The sequence below is a fragment of the Ictidomys tridecemlineatus genome, chromosome 14 (assembly GCF_052094955.1).
Source record: "Ictidomys tridecemlineatus isolate mIctTri1 chromosome 14, mIctTri1.hap1, whole genome shotgun sequence".
Taxonomy (NCBI): Eukaryota; Metazoa; Chordata; class Mammalia; order Rodentia; family Sciuridae; genus Ictidomys; species Ictidomys tridecemlineatus.
Window position 1 is genome coordinate 35,562,082 of NC_135490.1, and position 23,516 is coordinate 35,585,597.

The 23,516-nt window shown below is 34.9% G+C and overlaps 1 protein-coding gene across 7 annotated transcripts in view; it reads right to left on the reverse strand.

The window, feature by feature from the left end:
• The window catches only part of Fat1 (FAT atypical cadherin 1), a 123,984-nt gene that overhangs the window by 39,892 nt on the left and 60,576 nt on the right, over positions 1-23,516 (reverse strand). For all 7 annotated transcript variants that reach the window (XR_013430320.1, XM_021729024.3, XM_040294835.2 and 4 more), the window contains exons 4-7: positions 8,085-8,146; positions 5,298-5,621; positions 4,730-4,940; positions 2,518-2,657 (exon numbers count right to left, since the gene is read on the reverse strand). Coding sequence is in view for 6 of the 7 variants with exons in the window: in XM_021729024.3 (XP_021584699.2) it covers positions 2,518-2,657; positions 4,730-4,940; positions 5,298-5,621; positions 8,085-8,146 (737 nt within the window). In the remaining variant the exon portion in view is untranslated. The remainder of the gene's footprint in view (positions 1-2,517; positions 2,658-4,729; positions 4,941-5,297; positions 5,622-8,084; positions 8,147-23,516) is intronic.

Sequence of the window (23,516 nt, forward strand, 5' to 3'; positions counted from 1 at the left end):
CCTCTGCTCAGTCGGGTAGACCCTTCGAGTAGCAGGCAGCACAAGATGAATTGAAAGAAAAGAGAATCGAGGTAGGAAGGTAAATCAAGTACTAGGGGTAGGGTGACTGACAAGAGCCTGCACCAGTTCTGACAGGCAGCAATATTCTTAAGATACTTCCTGGCTGATAGGTTTTAAGATCTTTAAGAGCAAAGACTCTTATGTGCCATCTTACTTAATCCTTATATAAAATTAAGGATAGTTAACCCTATACCCATTCTTCAGATGAGAAAATGCAAGTAGAGAGGACTAGAGATTGTCCATGGGTCAAAGCAAGATGTAGGAATGAGACTAAAATCAAGATGCCTGCTCCAGAGTATGTAATGCTCAGGATCAAGAGAAACTGAAAGAAAGCATGAAAGCAAAGCTGTTTTGAGGGAGAGGGGGAAAGAGGGAGGGAGGAAAGAAAAAAGGTTGGCTGAATTTGGAAAGTTACCTGGCAAGACAAAGACAAAAAAGATAAAGCAAAATGACTCAAATTAATGCTGGTCAGCATCCTAAGGAGAAACTTGGCAGGACAGGAAAGCAAGGAGAGTTGTTTCAGCACAACACTGACACCGACACTGCCCAATTTCAGTTCCTACTTTGCTGAGGATGCACCATGTGTGAAGGACAATGCCCTCTTTAAAGTTCTAAACCTACGTAAATCTGGCATCTGCTGCTACTGACTTAGATGCAAAAACCTGCTCTGTTGGTTCTTGAGTTTACTTACAAACCCACATGTCTCTTGCTGTGTTGTGTGGCTTATCAGAACTGTTCCAAACTTCTGTGTTGCTCTTCCTGTAGTATCTGCTGCTCTGTTGTCTCCCAGATTAGTATCTCTCTGTTCTCAGTCCCAGACTAGAAACCTAAACCTAATTACTTATTGTTCCCTTTGTCCCACACCATGACAGGTCAACCTAGACTATGTAACCATTCTCTTCCATTCTGACTATGTTTCCTTGCTAGCAATTCATTAGGTTATCATTAAGACTCTCTGAAAATGACTCTAAATGAAATTACAGACGTATAAATGAAGCACTGGAATTAAGAAGAGAAAATCAGAATATATCTCCTTAGTGTTATAAGGATTTTAGTCAATAAACACACATATTCCATTCTAAGCATTCAATTGTACTAACTAAAAATACAATTTGGGAGAAGATATGAATTGTTAATTATTGGCATATATAACAAGTGATCTATAGCTTATTAAGTTTCTCTTAATAGATTTCCAGTTAATCATGTAAACTGGACCACACAGAGTTCTATTTGTTAAACTTCTGAACTCAGAATTACTCTTCTAGATTTACTACTATTTTTGATTCTCACTTTCAGGCTCTGAAGTTTTAACTTCAGGGGTTTATTTATAAAGAGAGAAAGCTGATTCTTCTTGCCTGTAGAATGAGAACAGTCACAAAATCATAACTTTAATACTGTGAATCAACTTTTAATGGAAATCTCAAAATGACCCCTCCAAAGCGTAGAGTATAGCAAACAAAAATAATTTTACATAAACTCAAAAGCACAATATTTGGAGAAAGGAATAAACTATTTTCACAATTGGCTTTAAATACTTAAATACCTATTAATTAATTGAAATACATGAGACTAGGATTATTCTGTAATGCAACTAAATGATTTAACAGGTTAAGATGTAAAATAAAGATAGAAAACTGGAATCCAGAAGCATTCCTTTTTAAAGATATATACATCATACAGAAGCCTTGTATATGATTTCCACCATCCTATTGTGAACTCTTAAGGCAGGAGGAGTCTTGCCTATTATTACCCATTATTCAGCTTATAAAACAGTACCTGTCACATACCAAGTGTTCAACAAGTATTTGTTAAACAAATGAAACACCACAATGATTATTCATCCAAGAATGTTCCTTTTGTAAATCTCCCACAACTCATAATGAGAATTCAAGAAAATTTAACTTAATTTGTAGGCACTTAACATTTAGCAATCTGGTCATCTCTTAATCAACAGATAGGAGCAAATAATGGTGTTAAAGGGATTCTTAGAATTCTCAGAATAATTTAATCAGTAATTTTTACACAACTCCAGTTATTAGCCAAGGGGGAGGGAAAGTAATTTAAAAAGACTAATTAATCACTTTAATCTGCTTTCATGAAAATGACTTGTACACTTCATCCACTATAGCGATATACTCTGTGTTAATATAGTTCAGACATGAATATAAAATTAAGGGGATTTTGATGCCATAACAACTGGGTAGTTCAGTTTTAACTCTTCTGTAAAATTTTTTGAACTGCTTAATCACATGCAAAACCCAAATTGGGACTGCTGTTAATTTTCTTTCTCTATATAAAAATTCTTGGTGAGTTTGTACATAAACTGTATCAATATACTAATTTCTGACTCTGGAACCTCAAAAGGCAAAACTGGCTGCTCATACTGTTTGTGGGCCCTGAAATTAAAACAGTATTTCAACGCTCCTCTGACAAACACATCATTAGTAATTCACTTACCTGAGTGAGGATAGTGGTCGTTCCATCTGTAGCCTCTACTGTCAGGTTATAGTTTGATTTTTGTTCTGCATCAAGAGGTTTGGCAACAATGATGGTTCCAGTCCCCTTGTCCACATCAAAGTGACTATCATAGTTGCCACCTAGTTTAAATTAGGACAAAGAGAAGAGTTGAAACAAATCACAGAATGAAAATCCGTTGTTTTTGGGTTTTTTTTGTGTGTATGGCATTCTAATACTAAATATCAGTTAAAAAAAAAAAGATTCTGAACATAAAGATCAAAGTGATTCCAAGGATAAAGCATTTTGAAAGCAAGAAAAGACTGACCAATTAGAAAGATAATGCTTTTAAGGCAAAACTGAATCCTAATTGTCAAGGAAGCCATGAATTTAGAGGAAAAGAGAAAGCAACTTCAAAAACAGAAAAACTGCTAATGTTGCCATTAAATCAATTTCAATTTGTTTTTCAGAGGTTTGAATATTTACTTAATTTATTTCAGTGACTAAATGAACACATCACTAGTCATTTAATAGTTTAAATATTTTTTTACGTTGTGATATTTTAAACCTACTGACAATAAAACAATCATTCTAAACAAACGTTAACCCTGAAAAAATAGTGATAGTTAACTCTAACTTAAATAGTTATTTGAAAACAAATTGTTCCCATTGTTATCAAAATCATTGCTTAATCAAACAAAATTTTCTGTCCTACTAATACTACCCCAATACATCCCAATTGTATTCTAAGTAAAACTCTTCTTAAATCCATTGTACTTTAAGTATTTAAACTGATGAGATGAAAAGGAATGAAAATAAAGGCTTATGGTCCTGATGAATTTCTACTATTATATCTAACCAGAAAGCAAAACAACATATACACATATGAGGTCTTAAGTGAAACCTAAGGATCTAGGGATGATTAAAAGATGACACGTTTGCAACTGGAATGCGTGACCATGTGCACACTATGAAAAGAAACAGTAATGAAAAATAACCACTGAAAATAAAAATGTTCTCAGAAAAATTAATGTTTTTATTTTAGATCTCATAATCTGAAGCAAATTATGTGATCTCAGCAGATACCTTCTGCTGTACAGTTCGGGTCACAAGTCATCTGAAAGATGTAAAAAACTTCTCTAGCAAGTGTATCTCCTGGCACAGCCAAAAGAAGCAAGCAAGCATGGAAAGCAAGCAAAGAACAAGAAGAACAATCATCAAACCAGTTCCATACACAGTTAAGTACTGAACAGTAAAGTCAGATACTCCACCAACTGCATCCTGCTAATCTGGAAATGTGGCATAAATTCAGAGAAAGTAAACAAACTATTTTAATTATAGTTAACCATGAAAATAATTTTTTTCTTTGAAACTAATAATTTCAGAGGTGTGGTCAATTAACTATTCCAACAAATGCCCCAAATCAGGGAAAATAATCCAACGGTGTAGTGTGAATTTGAAGACGACAATCTGTACCACATATACCCTGTGATCTTTGCAGCCTATGTCCCACCAGCTCCAATGTTCTGAAAAAGTATTTGGAGGTAATAGAGCTAGGGGGTGGAAGAGGGAAGAGGAATATAAAGTGCCAACTAGGGATGAATCATATCACATACTTTCGGTCTTAAATAGGCTTGTAATTAAAATAGTGTGGAAAAAAAACAGAATGAAAAGATCTTAGATGTCAAAAGTCTAATGTATACTCTTAAAAAGTTATGCTGAATAGGGTATTATATTCCATGTGGGAACTAAATGAAATGACAAAAAAAAGGAATTGGCTTAGCATGTAAAATTTTATAAAAGGATTAATTAATCTAACATACCCTATCTCCTACTAAAAATAAGGCAAAAAAAACTAAAAAGCCTAAAATAAAACTATAGCTGGCACTATAGTTTTTAAGTTATACAAATCAAAATTTGTTAGCATTTATATTCAACATGGGCATGTGACAGTCACCTAAGCAGCTATTTCAAATGTTCTAATCATATTTACTAAAAATAATGTGTTATGTTTTATGTGTGTATGATACATAATTAAAACATTCAGTTTGCTCTGTAACCCCCTGATCCAGTGATTAGTTTAAAGCAAATTCTCTACCCACAGATCTTATTCTCATTTTAAATTATGAGATGTATGCAAAAATCAGAAAACCATGTGCAAGTTTCTCCTCAGTGTAACCTATAAAGGACACTGAAAATGATAAGCAATGCTTACCAATTATATCAAACCAAAGGGGTGTGCCAGCAGGCTCAACAGATATTACTCCAATCATATGAGCAACGGGATCACTTTCCATTACAGTAAAGGTAAAAAATGATTCTTCAAATGAGATTGGCTCCAGAGATGGTTTGGGTTTGGAGATCCATTCAATATGAAGTCTAGTGGTTGATGACTTTTGAGGGCGACCATTATCAACTGCCTTAATCTATAAAATAAGAACAGAGGATTAAAAACAGCAAATCGTAAGATACATTTTAAAACAGATTGGTTTCTGAAACTGAGCCACTTTCAAACATTTCATATTTGTATCTGAATATGCCATGTATTTAACGCTTGAAGAAAAGAGCAACTACTTCTTGACCATACTCAACACCAATAATAGACAACTGGAGTCAAAGTTGGAAAGTTAAAAATAAATAAATAAACCTATACTTTTCAAATATTACAAAGGATTGCCTAATTATTAGGTCACAAACACTGAAGCTATTTGCCAAGATAAGAGACGAGGTTTATAGTCAAAGCACTTAAGAAATTCAGAGACTATGTTCTGAACTGAACTCACTGAAAGAATGTCATATTCTCCAGCTGCAGAGAACTTTTTGGATGAAACCACTCCAGTTTTTGGCTCAATAAAAAATTTGCCATTATCATTTCCATCCTCAATGCTATAGGAGATTTCTGCGTTGGGACCTTCATCTTTGTCTGTAGCTACAACGCGATACAGAGGCTCTCGTTTGGAGTTTCTTTCTGGTTTTTCCCGCTCTGGGAGTCTGATCTTGTAGAACTTCTGCAGGAATTGAGGCTTGTTGTCATTTTCATCAAGGATTTTCACAATTACTCTTGCAATGGTTGATCTAGGGGGAGTACCATTGTCGGTCACAGTAACCTGTTTTTTAAAGGTAATAGATCAACAAGTGTTTTTAAGATATAAAAAGTAAACACCGTCTTCCTAATGAGAATCACCATTTATATAAACTTCTACAGGTCACATAACAATATGGCCCATACATCTCTTCTCATTCTGTCAACAACACTGTAAGGAGGTAAGGGCAACTATTCCCAATTGTAGAGATAGGGACAGGAGAAGCTGGGCAATGGCTGAGAAAGAGATGCTACTTCTTACAGTCCCCTTGAACTACTGTAGCTCTAAAAGGTGACTTTACCAAATTGTTAAGCAACTAAAAATTTAATATTTTTAGGTCACAAAAGGGATACATAAAGATTCTGCTTGAAATATTTAAAGTCCTTTTTAAAAAATATTCTGTCCACTTAAATATAAATTATCCATAATACTGCATTAAAACACTGTCATTTTTAAGCTTCATCCATAAAATATGCTGAAGCATCACTTTAAAGTCTATGCTAAGTATTACACATTTAAATACTAGTAATCATTATTTTATTTTGTTTGGCTGTTTTCTTATACAGAAGTCTTTAATGCTTAGGAAGGTGGACATAAACATTTACATTTAATACCAATTTAATGGTTTCAGTAATAGCAATGTAAAGTAAGTTCCATTTTAAGTAAATTACCCACAAATTGAGTTTAGAGATAAAGATCAGAGATTCTTGAGGCCTGCACTGGTAAACTGTTTCTACATGCATGAGTCAATTTCACCCTTAAAAGTTCATGTTTATGGTAATACATGCCTTAAAAGTAATGACTTCAGTAATAATTATTCTCCCCACACCTACACCAACATCTCTTTCCAAATTAATTACTAAGTTATTAATACATAAGTATAGATTAAGTTTCCATGAAACTATTTCCTCTTTGAAATTTGGTAACTTTATATCCTATTTATAAAAGCATGAATACATCCTGGTGGTACTTGTCAGGAATTTTTTTCTTCTAGTTTTAGTACTAGGGCTTGAACGCAGGGGTACTTTACCACTAAGCTATGTCCCTAGCCCCTTTTCTTTTTATTTTGAGACAGAGACTCAACTAAGTTGCTTGGTTGGGGCCGTGCTAAGATGGTGAGGCTGGCCTTGAAGTTATGATTCTCCTGCCTCACTCCTGAGTTGCTGGGCTTACAGGTTTGTACCACTGTGCTTGGCTAGCATATGTAAGTAAGGTAGATGCTTCATGTTACTTAAGGTTCATGAAGTTCCTGAAAGTTTTTAGAATAAAGCAAAATATTACTTTAACTCCAAGACATGTCCTTTTGATCTGTTTTTATATAATCTTTACCCAAAAAAAGAAGAAAAATGAAAAGAGAACCACAATCAAGCACTATATTTTTAATATTCATCACTAAACAGTTGCTAAGTTTAAGTTAAATAACCAGTACTTTCCCAGCCCTGTGATAGAACCAGCGATCTCCTCTTTCAGACAGCTAAATCAATGCCAACGCTGGCTTTCCAATATACCACTACCAAAGGTCTACAGATGGACATAAAGATCTGTAAACAAACACAAAAACTTATTTCCCATCAACGTCTTAATATCATCTTGAAAGTTCTACCAAAGCACACAGCTTTTCCAGGTCTAGCGCCAAGAATCAGCATGAGCCTTTAACATGTAATAGAACTGTGTCAACAGAGGAAACAGGTTTGTTCTGCTGGGTTTCCCTTTCCACCTGCTGCCTCTGTCTTGGCTTCTGTGGCTCTGCAGGCAATGGCACCCCGCACTATCCACATTACAGTACCTTCCTCCTCCCAGCTATTCCCAGCCCCCTTTTGCAACCTGTTTATTATCAGCCAGAAACAGGTACTTATGAGGTGAAGCTAAGGTTTTGTTTTATTTTTAAGGATTAGAAGCATTTTTAAATAAGCCATAAGAATGAGAATCCTTATTAGAAAAGGACATTTACAAGTAGTAAAGTTTTTAAAAAGAAAAAAAATTGATTTTAAAATGCCTAATAATGCGATTACTTAAAGAATAAAAAAAATCTAGAAACAAGCTCATAGCTAATGATAATTCAAAAGGTTAATCTAAATCTATAAATACCAATATATCTCAAAAACAATACTGAGAAAAAAGAAAGCTATAGGAGGTATGCAGAAAAAATCACTTATAATAAGTAAAAATAAATTCCAGATGGCATTGATTATTTATTTCCAATAAAAGCTGTATTTGCTGTGAGTCTATGTGTGTATGTACAAAGTACAAGAACTAGAATTGAACAGAGGGTAGCAACCCTGCTTTCTGGTGAAAGAATTAGAGGATAAAAGGGATGAGCTATATTCATAATGTTTCCTTTATTTTGCTCTTTATTAATGGCCAGAAATTAATATACCAAGATATTAACAGCTATGCATGCTGGTTTACTGGGAGCAAGATCTTTTTTTCTTAAGATATTTATAATTACAAATATTTTAAACTAATTAAAAATAAAAAAGTGCTTACTTCTAATATGTGTTCATCCTGCTGTTCTCGGTCTAGTTTTCTTGATGTTGTTGTGATAAGGCCTGCAAAATTATAAGGCTTTATTAATCCTCATAAAATAATATTAATTACAAATTATAATTAAAACCATACTCATAAAAATTCTGAGCAAATTTTTAACATTTTCTCAAGGAAATAAAATAGATTGTTAAAGAAATTAAAGTTCCAGATATGACTGTTTTATTTATTAATAACAACATAATTTACACTTTCTCACTTTAATGATTCTTGGACACACTGGATAAATGACAGTAATATTAAGAAAAAATAAAAACTCAAATCAGCTACATCTTTTATTTGTTGGTAATTACAATAGACATTTTTCAAAAACAAAGATGTTTTTTAAAAGTGAGGTGAATTTATCTAGGATTTCATCTTTACCCTCATCTCTAACTGCTCCAGCAATAACAGAATTGCTGAAAATAACTTCTATAACTATAGTACAAAGAACCATTAAGAAATAATGTTACCATAGCTTATTACCTTTGAGTCATGTACCCTTAAAAATGAATAATTATTATATAATGGAACTTTCCAGGTCATATGGTTCAAACAAGAGTCATTTAATTTCCAATAAAAGCAGAAAACACTGTTCTCAAAGAAATTCTACGTACTATTGTATTTCTTAGATTATTCTACCAAACTACAACATCTTTAAGTTTCAATTTCTCTGCGGAACTTTAATTTAATAACTGTCTGATGACCTAGCAGAATATATTGGAACCTAGAAGACCATTAAAATTGTGTACTGTATACATCACCAAAAACGCAAGTTGGATTCTCCTATCCCCTAAACATCCACAAGAACTGGTGTTGATAAAGGCTAGGAACATGTGGAGCAGATGTGCACATTTGGACTGAAGATCAGGTAAATCCTATGTGGCAAGACAGCTGCTAGAGCTAGAGGAACTCTTCTACCAAGCATTCCACAAGGAAATATTTTGAATAATTCGTATTTAAGACGTGACCTTATCTTTTAATTCGTTTTCTCCTATAATCATAGCTAGTTTCACAGAACTGCCAATTAAAGGCTATTCAAAATGTTTCTCTAAATTTGCAAATGAAAAGATTTGTGTTTTCATTCAATTTGATGGTTTTTTTTCTTAAATAATTACTAAGAATTTCAATCAACATTATATTCCCCACAATACAACAAAGTAGTATATTCTCTTTTCAACAAAATACTCTACTACAGCTAGATGTGGGATATTCCCTTAACCTTACTTACAGATTAAAATTGGCTCAAGGAATATATTTCACTTTGTCCAAGAGCATGAAATTGTTGTTCAGTGTAGCAAGAACTTGATTCTCATTAGTCAAAAACTTTTGAATTCTTTCTTCTTTTTTTTTTTTTTTCCTATGAAGTCTACCCTCATCACCCTACCCCCAATACTGGGGGTTGAACCTCTCTGGTGCTTTATTACCACTGACCTACATTCCCAGCCTCCTCACCGTTTTTTAAAATTCTTTTTTTTTTTTTTTTTTGAGACAAGGTCTCACTAAATTATCAAGATTGGCCTCAAACTTGAGATTCTCCAGCCTCAACCTCCCTAGTAGGTGGGATTACAGACATGTGCGACCACCTCCTATTTACTATAGATTTAAGTAGTTCAAAAATGAAAAGAAATTAATCCCATCTAATTGTGCTAATCTGCCCATCAAAAACTTATCACCAATGGTAGTATCACATGGAGCAATAGCCTAACACGTTCACAACAAAACAATGTTCTTCTTCTGTCTAGAACTTAATCACTCACCAGAAGCATTAGACAAATAGATCTGTGGGCAAATAATGTTTGCATTTTATAATTTACTTAAAATACACAGGATTTATGTATGTCCACATTACCAATTCAATATTAAACTATAAAGTTACCTGACCTCTTTTGTAGGCTCGGAATGATTTACATGTTCTTTATGCTTCATATTAATTCCCCTCTGTAGCCAGGAGGAACAGTGAACTGATTCTATTCAAAGGCAAAGAACTATAAAGTTCATTTTAGCCTAACTAAAATTCATTCCTTCCCCTCATTCATCCCTTCCCCTTCTCAGCTTAAACTCCTATCCTAGAATCCTACTGCTGAGTTTTCCAACCCATGGTATTCTAGTAACTCCTTTTAAATCTACTTTTCTATACTACAAAGTCCATGAGGACAGAAACTATCTTTATTGGTTGGCGTGCTTAAGCCAATATATCTATGACTCTCCAAAGAAAAAACATTTTTCTCTTAAAATGTCAAGAAACATAAATAGATGCAGAAAAAGCATTTGACAAAGTACAGCCCCAATTCATGTTTAAAACACTAGAAAAAACTAGGGATAGAAGGAATTTTTACCTCAACACTGTAAAGGCTATATACGACAAATCCAAGGCCAACACTACTCTGTATGAAGAAAAACTGAAAGTGTTTCCTCTAAAAACAGGAACAAGACAAGGATGTCCACTTTTACTACTCCTATTCAACATAGTCCTTGAAACTCTAGTCAGAGCAATTAGACAAAAGAAAGAAATTAAAGAGATACAAATAAAAAAAGAAAAGCTCAAATTATCTGTTTGCTGACTACATGATCCCATATTTAGAAGATCAAAAAACTCCACCAGAAGACTTCTAGAGCTCATAAACAAATTCAGCTAAGTGGCAGGATATAAGATCAACACTCATAAATCAGTCACATTCCTATACTCCAATAATGAATCTGCTGAAAAAGGAATTAGGAAATCTATCCCATTTACAATAGCCGCCCCCCCCCACCCGCATTGGAAATCAATCTACAACAAAAACTACCGAACAAACATTAAAGAAAGAAATTGATGAAGACCTCAGAAGATGGAAAGACCTCTCAAGTTGTTGGATAGGCAGAATTAATATTGTCAAATGGCTATACTACCAAAAGTGCTATAGAGATTCAACCTAATTCCCATTGAAATTCCAATGACATTCTTCACAGAACTAGAAAAGGCAGTTTTGAAATTCATTTGGAAAAATAAGAAACCAGAATAGCCAAAGCAATTCTTAGTGAGAAAAGAAAAGCAGGAGGCATCATAATACCAGACCTCAAGTTATACTACAGAGCTATAGTAACAAAAATAGCATGGTACCTGCATCAAAATAGGCATGAAGACCAATTGAAGACAATAGAATACTCAGACACAAACCTACATAAATACAGTTATCTGATACTAGATGCGGATGCCAAAAACATACTTTGGAGCGAAAATAGCCTTTTAAACACATGATGGGAAAACTGGATATCAAAATATAGAAGAGTGAAACTTGACTCCTCTCTCTCACCCTGCACAAAACTCAACTCCAAGTGGATCAAAGACCTGGAATTAGACCAGAAACTCTGCAACTGTTAGAAGAAAATGTAGGCCCAACACTCCTACATATTAACTTACTTAACAATACTCCTAAAGCACAAGGGGTAAAGTCAAAAGTCAGTAAGTGGGATGGCAAACTAAGAAGCTTCTTCACTATGAAGGAAACACTGAAGAGTGTGAAGAGAGCGCCTACCGAATGGGAGAAAACCTTAGCCACCTGCTCCTCAAATAGGGCATTAGTGTCCAGAATATACAAAGAACTCAAGAAACTTAACACCAAAAAGCCAAATAAGTCAATCAATAAATGAGTAAAAGAACTAAGCAGATACTTCTCAAAAAAGGAAATACAAATGGTCAACAAGTATACGAAAAAAGTTCAACATCTCTAGCAATGAGGAAAATGCAAATTAAAACTACATTAAGATTGCATCTCACTCCAGTCAGAATGGCAATTATCAAGAATACAATTAATCGGGCTGGGGATGTGGCTCAAGCGGTGGCACGCTCGCCTGGCATGCGTGCGACCCAGGTTACAATCCTCAGCAACACATATAGGCAGGGATGTTGTGTCCGCCAAAAACTAAAAAATAAATATTGATTCTCATTCTCTCTCCCTCTCTCTCCCTCCCTCTCTCTCTCTCTCTCTCTCTGTCTGTCTCTCTCTCTCCCCCCCCACCCCCCAAAAAAGAATACAATTAACAATAAATGTTCAACAGTCACCCAGTGACCCCATGATGGAACAAGGCAGATACGGGATATTCCTGCTACTGATGTAGTAGACATGAAATACAATCAACAAGGTCCTGTAAGAAACTTACAAGTTTGGTTTGCTTTTCTGTGGAGAACACACAGGACATTTCAGATGACAAACAAATCTCTTTCCAGGTTCACAACACTTGTATCAAAAGGAATATTGTCAAAGATGTCGCATGCTCTTTCCAATGCCATCACTAGAAAAAGGCTGTGCATACATCTCTTATGCAGACAACAAGAGGATCCAGTGTCCCCTGAGAAAGGGGTAAAGTTGGAGCTTCTTCAGTATGGAGATTCCTCAAGAAACTAAGAATGGAATCATCATACAATCCAGCTGTCCCACTCCTTGGTTTACCCAAAAAAAAACTAAAGTCAACATACTATCATGTTACAGCCACCTCCATACAGCAGCATAATTCACAATAACCATATTATGAATCAACCCAGATGCCTGTCAATAGATGAACATATGAAGAAACCGGTATACATACACAATGGAGTTTTATTCAGCCTTAAAGAAGAAAAATGAAATAATGGTATTTACTAATATTGGATGGAAATGGAGAACATCCTGCTAAGTGAAATAAGCCAGTCTAAGAAAAATCAAGCGTTGGATGTTTTCTCATACGGAAGCTAGAGCAAAACAAAGGGAGGAGGGGAGGATGGTGATCATAAAGATATAGGTAAAATAAGTAGAGGAGAAGGAGGAAATTGAGAGGGAGAGAGAAGCGATGAGAAAGGGGAGAAAATATGACGTATTTTTTAAAAACCACACTATGTACATAAATAAATATACCATAGGAAATTTCATTTTTATGTTAAGTAGAAAGAACCAATCAAAACTATATAAATAGATGAGAAGATTATGGAGATCTGAAATACCATAGTGCACTAAATTATGCAGTCAGTTGTGATGGAGAGTAGAGAAAAAAGGAAGATCAGGATGGTAGAAGGAGAATGAGGAGAGGGAAGCGAAAAGGAGAAAGACACAAACTGACTTCAAACTCCTCTGTGCATGGACATGTTTGTTGAGATAAACCCAACTACTACTATGTGCAATTATAATGCTCTAATGAAACAGGTTAAAAAATGGTGCTTTTATGGAAATTCATACAAAATTAACTCTGAAAATAAAAATTTCTTAATGAAGTAGGAAAACACTAGGAAAATTTTAAGCATTGTAACAATCAATTATACTGAAAGCTTAACACCTGGAAAAGCTGTCCATATATCTCACAAACATCCCCCAATCTCCTGAAGCACAGATGAGTCCCGCCACCTACCATCATACCAAACTGCATAACATAGTGCATTATAGTATTTCAACTTTCCATACACACTGAACTGTGACTTCCATAAAGTTTACGGGGGGGGGGGGGGGGGGGACGACAATAATTAACCATTGCCCAATTTTTTTATAAGTAAGTTAGAAAATACAACGGAACCAACATAGAAAAATGCAAGTGCAAGTGCTTCTTTTCTAACTTTATTTTCATTTTCTGCAAGCATCTTTAAATTAAAAATAGCAACGAAAGGACAAAAGCTAGAAAATATCTTTCCATGGTCCAGAATAACACCGAATTCTTTATACCAAACCTATCACATGTGGGCAGGTGAGATAGCAGGTACAGTTAGCAAATGTACCTCATAAATTATGCAAAACTAAAGAGCTAAACTTTGCTGCATCTGATAAACATGCTTAAATATATCTATAGCCTTTCAATGCCACTTTAGACATCTGGAGGATTTTTTTTGAGACAAAATGTTAGATTAGCTGCAGTGAATCAATATAAAATTTTGCTCTTTGATAACTTCTTATATCTCCACACTTCTCAAAATTCACAAGATTACATGAACTTCACAAAGTACATAGTACAGCAGATGAACACTAAAAAGACTAGCAGGTGAAGATAATATTGGACAGTACACAGTGGTGCAGCCATATTTATGCATTTATTCAATCATTTTGTGCTCTCCACTCAGAGTATAAAGATGATTAACCTACAATCTTGGGCTGGGGTTGTGGCTCACAAGTAAAATGCTTGCCTAGCATGTGTGAGGCACTGTGTTCAATTCTCAGCACCACATATAAATAAATAAAATAAAAGTATTGTGTCCACCTACAACTAAAAAAAATTTTAAAATAATAATAAAAAAAGATACAATCTAGTTTTCAAGAAAACTTGGCAAACTTACATTTGAGAAACACTAATACAGGACAGTGTAGAGCTGCACGTAGAAAATAAGGGCTCTTGCTGAGGGCTCTGTGTTTCAAGAAAAAGTTTGAATTTGGGAAGATACTGAGACACGTAATCTAATCCTCCCTGCTGCTCCCGCAAGACCCATCCAATGTTTGAGTGAAGCCACCCATGATCACCCATGATCAGCCAGCCCCAAGGCATCCAACCAACTGACCACCACTGTATGAGAGATCAGCCAGCCTGGTTAAAGCCAGGACTGCCCAGCAGAAGCCTAAACTACACAATAATCATTGTTTGAAGTCACTAATGTTTTGGGATGTTGTGTTATAAAGCCAAAGTTAAATAATACATCAAATGACCTCATCTCTAATAGTTTCTGGGCTTATTGAATGACCAAATACTGTGCAGTATCTCCATTTTTACAGGATCAGAGAGATTAAGTTGCTTACTCAAGATCACTTAGCAAGTTGGGAGTTCAACAAACCCAGACCACCAGAGTCTAAAGCCCACATGAAGAGAAACCAGGCAGGAAATGAAGGCCCTGGTTCTATTTTTAAAAAAGATTTGAATAACAGCACTGCATTTACAAAATGGCAGCTAGAGGAGGAAAGATCAGAATTTCTGAGTAGGATTAAAGTCCAACTGCAATGACAGAGCAAGTGCTTGTGACCTGTAGTAGAAGTATCTAAGAAACAAAACATAAAAGGTTATGTTCTGTGGCTAAAATCTGAAGGAATGATTCAATAGCAAATAAATTTTTACCAAAATCCAAATTCTGCCCACTGAGTGTGGTAGTGTACAGCTGTAATCCCAGCAACTCAGGAGGCTGAGGGAGGAAAATTTGAAGTTCAAAGCCAGCCTCAGCAACGGCGGTGAGGCACTAAGCAACTGAGTGAGACCCTGTCTCTAAATAAAATACAAAATAGGGATGGGGATGTAAGCTCAGTGTTTGAGTGCCCCTGAGTTCAATCCCGAGTACCCCCCCCAAGAAAAACCCATCCAATTGTGCAAACAACTGTCTTAAGCTTAAATGGTAAGAAAGGCAACACTTTCAGGATTTTGGTGTGCTGATACTGCTTTGCCATCTCCTTTCCTCACATTCCCGTAGTCTCCATCTCACCATGCTCAGCTGAAGTTGAAGAAACATGGTTTGTTTACAACCTCATCTAAGGTCTAAAAATCAAGAGACTGTTCAATAGTGACTTTTGAAAAAAATCATTATTCTACCAATTTTTGTATGTGTGTATGTGTATTGCTTCTGGTGATCTCTTGCTAAGAAATAAACATTAATAAATTAAATGAATGCTCATAAATAATAATGATGCTTTCCTAATATTCACTAGCTCAACTTAACTCACTTGTTCAGTTGGCACTGTTATTTAACTTATGTTTCTGAATGTCTTCCCCCAAAATGTTACTCCTCGAGATATATAAAAGCCTAAGACATAGCTCCTCTCCTCAAAGGCATATAATTTAAAGAAACACCCTTGTACCTAAAAGGTAGAAAAGAGTATTAAACGAATCTCTCATATTTCACTTTTTTAACCAACACTATTTGCACATTTCCCATGAACCAGCTATGGGCTAAGCATTTCAAGAATTAGTGACATTATGAAAAATTAAAATGAAACACTTGTAACACACCAGTGAGCAGACTATAAAATTTAAATTGCTTCAACAACTTTTAGACTAGAAATACTACAAAAAACAAAAAGGTAAGATGTTGATGTAAAATGTGTATATGTATACATGTAATGTATATACACAGCATGTGTATATAATTTTTACCAGTTAAACTACAAATTATTATATCTGGTTACTCCTGAGACAGAGAACATGAGGCCAAAGAAGAGATGGAAAAGAGGAAAATGGAAAGGATGCTTCAACTTTTTACTTTATAACATTTCTTTATTGTGGTAATCATTAAATTTTTAATGAATGCATTACTTAAAGAAATTTAAACATTAAAATATTTTAAAGCTGAGAACAGGATTTGTGAATGGAGCTCAGGAGTGGAATGCCTGTCTAGCATGTTCCTTCCCCAACACAGGGTGGGAGGAATTAAGAGCAGAAACATACAGAAATACCATTTTTTACTTGACTGAAAAATCTCAAATAATTTTTAAAAGCCTAAAATATATGGTTAATAAAAATCAGAATCTTAGAATTCAGTGGTATATCTTTTACAGCTTTTTCTAATGTTTTTAAGTTGAAGTGAACTTTTAATAAAATGTATCATACATTCTAAAATATCCTCTCTCTATAAAAACAAAGTTTACTAGAGCCAGAGGGTCTTTTAAAATCCTGTGGCCCAAATCTTACATTTTAACATGAGAAAATGCGGCTGAGGAAAGTTAAATTCTGGAAGGCCACAAGTTAACTGTAGAGAAGGAGGCAGAGTAGAGTTCTTACACCAAAGGAAAAGGGAAAAAAGTATTCAGAAATCTCTTTATTGCTCTAGCTGTCTTCAACCAGAAGTGCATATCAGAATCATGAGACACGAATGGCTAAACCAACTTCAACCTTCCTACTTCTATGCCAGAGCCTCCAAATCACAATCTTCATTCATGAGGAGCCAGTCTGTACAACCTCACGAAAGTTTCCAGGTGATCTAGAGCTCCATCCCATCATAATCTTCTTGAAGTGTGTAACAGAAATTTTTAAAAACTCACTCCCTCTTGTTTTACTGGTTTTTGTTTCAGTCATTGCAATAATTACTATTGGCTGTATCTGGTACAAAGTATATTATCTATATCTTTAAAATACCACTTGAAATACAGAGAAATATAACAAGACTACAGATGTATGACAGATAAACAGCACTTAAGAACCATAATTAACACAGCAGAAAATACTTCAAAGAAGTGGCCGGAAATGGCTACCTTAAGATTCCATCTGCACTTAAAATACTTATTAAAGCCTAAAACATCTTCCAGAATCTTCTTGACAAACTTGCAACTACAGTCCAAATCATTAAAACCTGTTAGAACATAAGTTAAATGAAATGAAGTCTCTCTGACATAACAGGAAATCATCTAAGTGGCTACATAAAATTCCATGTATAGCAGATTTCCCAAATTTTGGAAATAATTTCTGTGATAGGTTGAATGGTAGACTCTTACCAATAGACATGTCTATTCTGGAACCTGTAAATCTGACCTTATTTGTAACAAAAGTCTCTGAAGATGTAACCAACTAAAGGACCTCAAATGAGATCATCCTGGGCTCTAAATTCAACAGCCAGTGTCCTTTGGAGAGAAAGGTGGAGGGGATTTGAGACAGAGAGACACAGGAAAGAGGGCCTTGTGAAGACAGAGCCATAGACTGTCATAAGCCAAGAAGTGCCTGGAGACTGGGTTTCAGAGGGAGCTGACCTTAATTTCAGGCTTCAGGACTGTGAGTGAATAAACTTCTATTGTTTCAAGGCACACAGTTTGTGATGATTTGTTAATTTAGCCTTCAGGAAACTAATATACTTTAAAAAATAAAGGTTAACAGCTTTACGAAGTATAACGAGTACATAAAAAAAAACTATACATTTAATTTATGCAATTTGATGAGCTTGGATTTGTTGAGTTTTTTTTAAAAAATTACCAAGATATAAAACATGCCACAAATTATTTGGTTTTTTTTTTTTTGGTTGCCAATGGATTTTTCACTTTATTTGTGCTCCACCAATGAGCTACATACAACCCCAGTCACCACAAATTATTTATCAGTTCTTTGAACGTATTATTTCTCATACTCTTTCTTGCTCTATAATAGAAATATTTAAATATTTTTCAATAATTCTAATTATAAATGCAAGCTTAATGCCTAAGAAATATGAAGTCTCAATTATAAAGTTATTTCAACCAAAGACCAAAACAGGAAAGATCCTTTTATTCTGAATAAACCAAAACGATTTCTCTCTGGTCTCAAAAGTTAGCTTAATAAAGAACCTTGTTTCCAAAAATAATCTGCCCAATAAACTATTCTCTTTAGTCAGAAAAAAATTTACGTGTGCTCACCTGGCATTTGCCAAAACTATTTTAGCTATATCCCTTGCTCCCCTAACACAGAGGCTACAGAAAAAAATAGTAAAATGCCTACGATAGGAAAAGCTAGCATCAACTATTAAAATAAACAAAGGAGTTAGAATTCAAATTGTCTGAGAACTTTATGAGATATGTATTTCAAACCTGGGGTCCTGAATATATACTTTTCAAAAATTTCTATGATGTACTACTGAAATAGACTATGCTTTGAGTTAGTTAAGCTATCAAAAAACTACTATCCAAATATAAGAAAACCAGAGAGCAATAGAATTAGTAATGAATTTTTAAAATGAAGTACTCAAGTAAAACAAGGTACTATGAAAAACAGGCACAGGAGACAACTTTAGGAGTCCGTGTAGTCCATCACTATAAACACTTTTTCCAAGGAACAGTCTAGTCTGCAGATCTGTACCAAATCAGCTTTAGTAAAATGAAAAGGGCCATAGAACGAGGCTATTTATTGCACTTTACAGAGATCACAGCTGACACCCTGAGAACTGCACAGAGGGTAGATGGAGGGTATCACACAGGCAAAGAGTGGATAAACAAGACCTGAACCAAGCACAGTGTTTCATTTGTTCAGATTCAAGACTCAAGACATGTGAAAAGGAAAATCACTCAAATCTGCTAATTTTTCAAATCTTTTATCAGTCAAGTGGAAAACAAGCATTAAGCAGCAACCACTCACTCAGCATTATGCTTAGTTCTATAGTGGAGTGGACACAATAAATGGCTGGGGAAAGTTCCTGGCCCTTAATAAGGACTTGAGCCAAGATCGGAGCCTCACAAAATACAGCCAAGACCAGAGCCAACACTGAAGTCAGAGCTGACCTGGAGAGAGTGGAAAGGAGGCAGGGGCAGCCCTTCTTGCCACTCACCATCCTGAAAACATAGATTGCCATAAAGGATCTGAGCAAAGGTTCAACTTTACTCTTACAATTATCACTCAGCATCCAAGTTCTTAGCCTTTCACTATGACCTCAGAGATACTCCGCAGCACTGCACTGTCTTTATTTAGGTGCTGTTCCACCGACCGAATTTAACCACAGATTGTCAAGAGCTCTTTTGGCAGCTGCAGCCATCTGAGCAGCTATTGTTTGTCACTGCGGTACTGGTGCCGGCAGGATTAGGCTTGGAGCCAAAAATGGAATTCTATTCATAGATTGTCAAGGCTGGAAAGCAGCTCAGAATTCATTTAGTCCAAACTTTTAGAGCTCCTCAGAAAACACTAATAAAACAAATCAAATGACCAGTCTAAAGTCACACAGGAAATGGCTGAGCAAGTCACACGGGAAATAGCTGAGCAAGAAGCTGCCAGTGTCACTGACTTCTCTTCTGGTTTTCATTCTCTTACTAGCTGTTTCTTGTTGAAAATTGAGGGTATTAAAATGTAAGATCAAAAGTCGAACTCCATTTACAGGGAACTGACTTCAGCATTCCTGTAAGTGTGTTATAGCAGGGACACAAAGAGGGGGAAGGTACCTAACCAAATTAGAAAGTCAACATCATATTGACATAAAAAGCGAATTTCACTTAAGCACTTAATTGCTAAATCTTAAAATATAATTTTGGCAAATGATACTCAGCAACATATTTAAAAACTCAGAATTTCTGGATAACATTTATCCTAGAATTAATGCAATTCATTAATTATCCTAGATTCAATGGAAACATTTTGAGAGGAGAAACATCACCAACATGTATGTACAGAATAAAAATCAGACTTCTTTTAGCTTTAGGAATAACACGTTTCACTATGAAATAAAAATTAGTATGAGAAACAGGTATGAAAAATTTCTTCTTTAAAAAACTGTACTACTCGTATTGGTAAAAACTACAAATAGGTAAACTTTATTACTTTTTTAAAATGAATTCCTGCCATTGTAACTTGACTGGCCCTTCACTTCCTTCCTTTGAAGCTATCAAATGTTACCGGAAACCCTTGGAAGTTGTTTGCAGCTGTAGTTATTTCCTATTGCACTTTGTTCAGTCTCCATTCCAGCCAAAATAAAATACCACTTACTCTGATTCACAAAAAAACAGTTGTAAAGTGATACAGGACTAGAACATGGATGAGTACCCAATACTACTAGCTATTGTAACAGTTTCTGATTTTATCATGCTTAAGGAATTACTATATATACACTATGTATTTCTACCAAATCTATTTGAAATCAAATCACATTTCTTAAATCAAACAATCACATTTTTATTTCTAAAATAAAATAGTTCTATAGTAAATACACCAGTCCACTGTATATTGTTGTCCTCTAAATTAGTAATTTGAGCATGAACAACTCAACCCAGGATAAGGGAGGGAATGAAAAAAATGATGGAAGAAATAGTAAAAAATTGGTAAATATACAAAGCCAACTATATGAGCTGGTATTTGTTGCTCTGAATTACTTTAAACAGGATATACCAGCACAAACACACAAAAAACTACAAAAAACTCAAAATTTAGAAATATTTTGTCTTCTAATGGGATAGTTATTTCTCAAAGTAGACTATCAGTTTAACATCAACTTCCAATAGTCTATACGATCAATGTGCTAAATCTTGAGTTTTCAATTTTGGCAATGAATATTCTAGAAAGTAGAAGCAAATTACAGATCATGTTTTCTATGCATTATTGCTTACAGCAATAAAAAAAATCAATTATTACTTCAGAAATATCAAATAGTTACCCCCTCGTGAAGAAAACTTAGTAATTTAACTAAGGACTCTAATAAATACTCAAGATTATTAGAAACCAGGAAACTATTGCTGATCTCATATGGATTGTAAGCTAAGAGGCTTTTACATTTTCAAATGATTAAAAAAAGTCTTTTGTGATACATGGAAAGTATACAAAATTGCAATTTCAATGTCTATAAATACAGTTTTATTGGAACACAGTTATGCTCATTCATTTCCACATCACCTATGGCAGCTTCCATGCTAGAATTACAGAGCTGATTAGCTGTGACAAACTGTATGGCCTACAAAGCTGAAGATACTATAGGGCCCTTAATAGTAAAAACTGACTCCTGAAGTACACGGTCAATTAAACTAAATATAAACATCTAGTGTTATTTACAAGTGTCACATTTTGTGGTACCTTGGAAATAACATTAGCTTAACAAGCAACTATTATATGAAAGCATGGGCAAGAATTTTTATTGTGGTTTCTACAGAAAAGGTAAGACAAGATAGCATCCATGGTTTGGGATTGGCTACTTTGAATAATTTCAACAGGCCTGGACCATAGAGGCTGTTCTTAGTTGTCAGGAACCTGGCCCCTGGAAAGATCTGGGCAAAGTGATAGTGGCAGAGCACAATAAAAGAAGTGGCTGAATATGGGCTTAGGGTTGATGAGTTTATATATAAAAGCACACTTCTGGGTAATTTTCCAGAAGCTTGGAAAACTTGTGGGAGTGATGGATAAGTTCACTGCTGGATTGTGGTGATGGTTTTCCATGTGTACAGATATGTCAAAACAAACATTAAATATATGCCACTGACTGTCAACTATTCTTCAAATAATCTTTTAAAATATAAAGACAATTATTTGCTTTGTATCAAAAACCTGGAAAATATCAAGCACAAAAACATGAGAATAAGACTGTGATCTTTTCTAAAGAATGCATGTGCCTAACAGTAACCTTCAAAATTATCCGCCAATTACAAGTTGCTTATCGCTCCTCAAAGTTCAAATTGATAACTTTAACTAAAAGGGCATTTTGTGGGGAGGTGTCGGTTTCCTGAGGTTACTTGCACAAAATGAAGTCTGTAGAGTTTACACTAGTCCTTTTTGTTCTGGGCTCCCTTTATTCTCTGTGTCCTTGACATACCACAAGGCTGTGACGCTTTTGCTTGCAGAAGCTGGGCTGTGAAAACCCAAACAATATAACTCTCTATGCTCTTGTCTCTCTCTTACCTTGAGCAAAAGCACAATTTACAGTAAAAGAAGCAAATTTTCCCTAACTGATATTGAGCATAACCAAACAAACCAACAAAAAAAAAGTCATAAAAGTTTATGTTAACAAAAAGGTATGTATCAGAAAAGGAGAATGGATTAAGTCTTTCTTGTGTACCCTGGGGGGGGGGGAACATCACCACCCTACTTGTAAACAGTAGAAGTACATGAGATGTGGAAAGACAGCTCCTGGCACCATAGTTAAGCACAAAAACTCTTGAGTCAAAGATTTAAAAAAAAAAAAGAAAGAAAAAAAAGGCATTTAAAAATCCATTCAGACTTGTCATTTGAGGCCTAAAATTCAGAAAATCATTAAAGCAAAATTTAAGAAGGTTATCTGTTTTATTTTTTAAAACATTTGAGCATATGTAATAAAAGTAAAACAGGTGTTGGGGAGATTTTCTCCTTTTTTCCAAAATGACTTTCACCAAGGTAATTAAATTTACACAAAATGTTCTAAGGACTGCTGGCAGACTCTCAAAAATAAATGACTATTTATAAAAAGTAACACACAGCTGTAGAACCTTATTCTGGCATTCAAGTGTAGCCACATCTTTGGGTTTCTATCACCCTCCTTCACATTGTCACCAACAGGAGAAACATCCTCTACCTCGTCTCCATCAATCTACTTTCACCACTTTTAAAATCAGCCCAAAAGCATTTCCAAGGGGACTTGTTTTCCTAACTACTCCCAACACATCAGTGAGTTTGCCCATGCACAGTATCTTGTACCCACTATTTACTGTGCTACTTTGACTTTAGTAGATCACATTCTTCCAAAACACCTTTCAAGGTGCTATATTCAAAGACAAAGCTCAGTAAACACCTGATGATGATTTAGTTTTCTCTAGTCTGCTGGTCATTTGATAATCACAGGGGTCCCAAATTCATCTTTACTACCAAGAAGCAAGTTTACCTATTCTATCAAGCTTGTTTATCTAAGGGAAATGCATAAATCCATAACTCTAACCAAAATCTTGATAGAATAACTGTAATAGAAATTAATGGAAGAGGTGTAGCACCTCTTCTTTTCTTTCTTTTTTATTTTTTTGGTACCGGAGATTGAACTCAGGGATATCTTACCACTGAGCTACATCCTCAGTCCCAGTCCTTTCTTTTCTT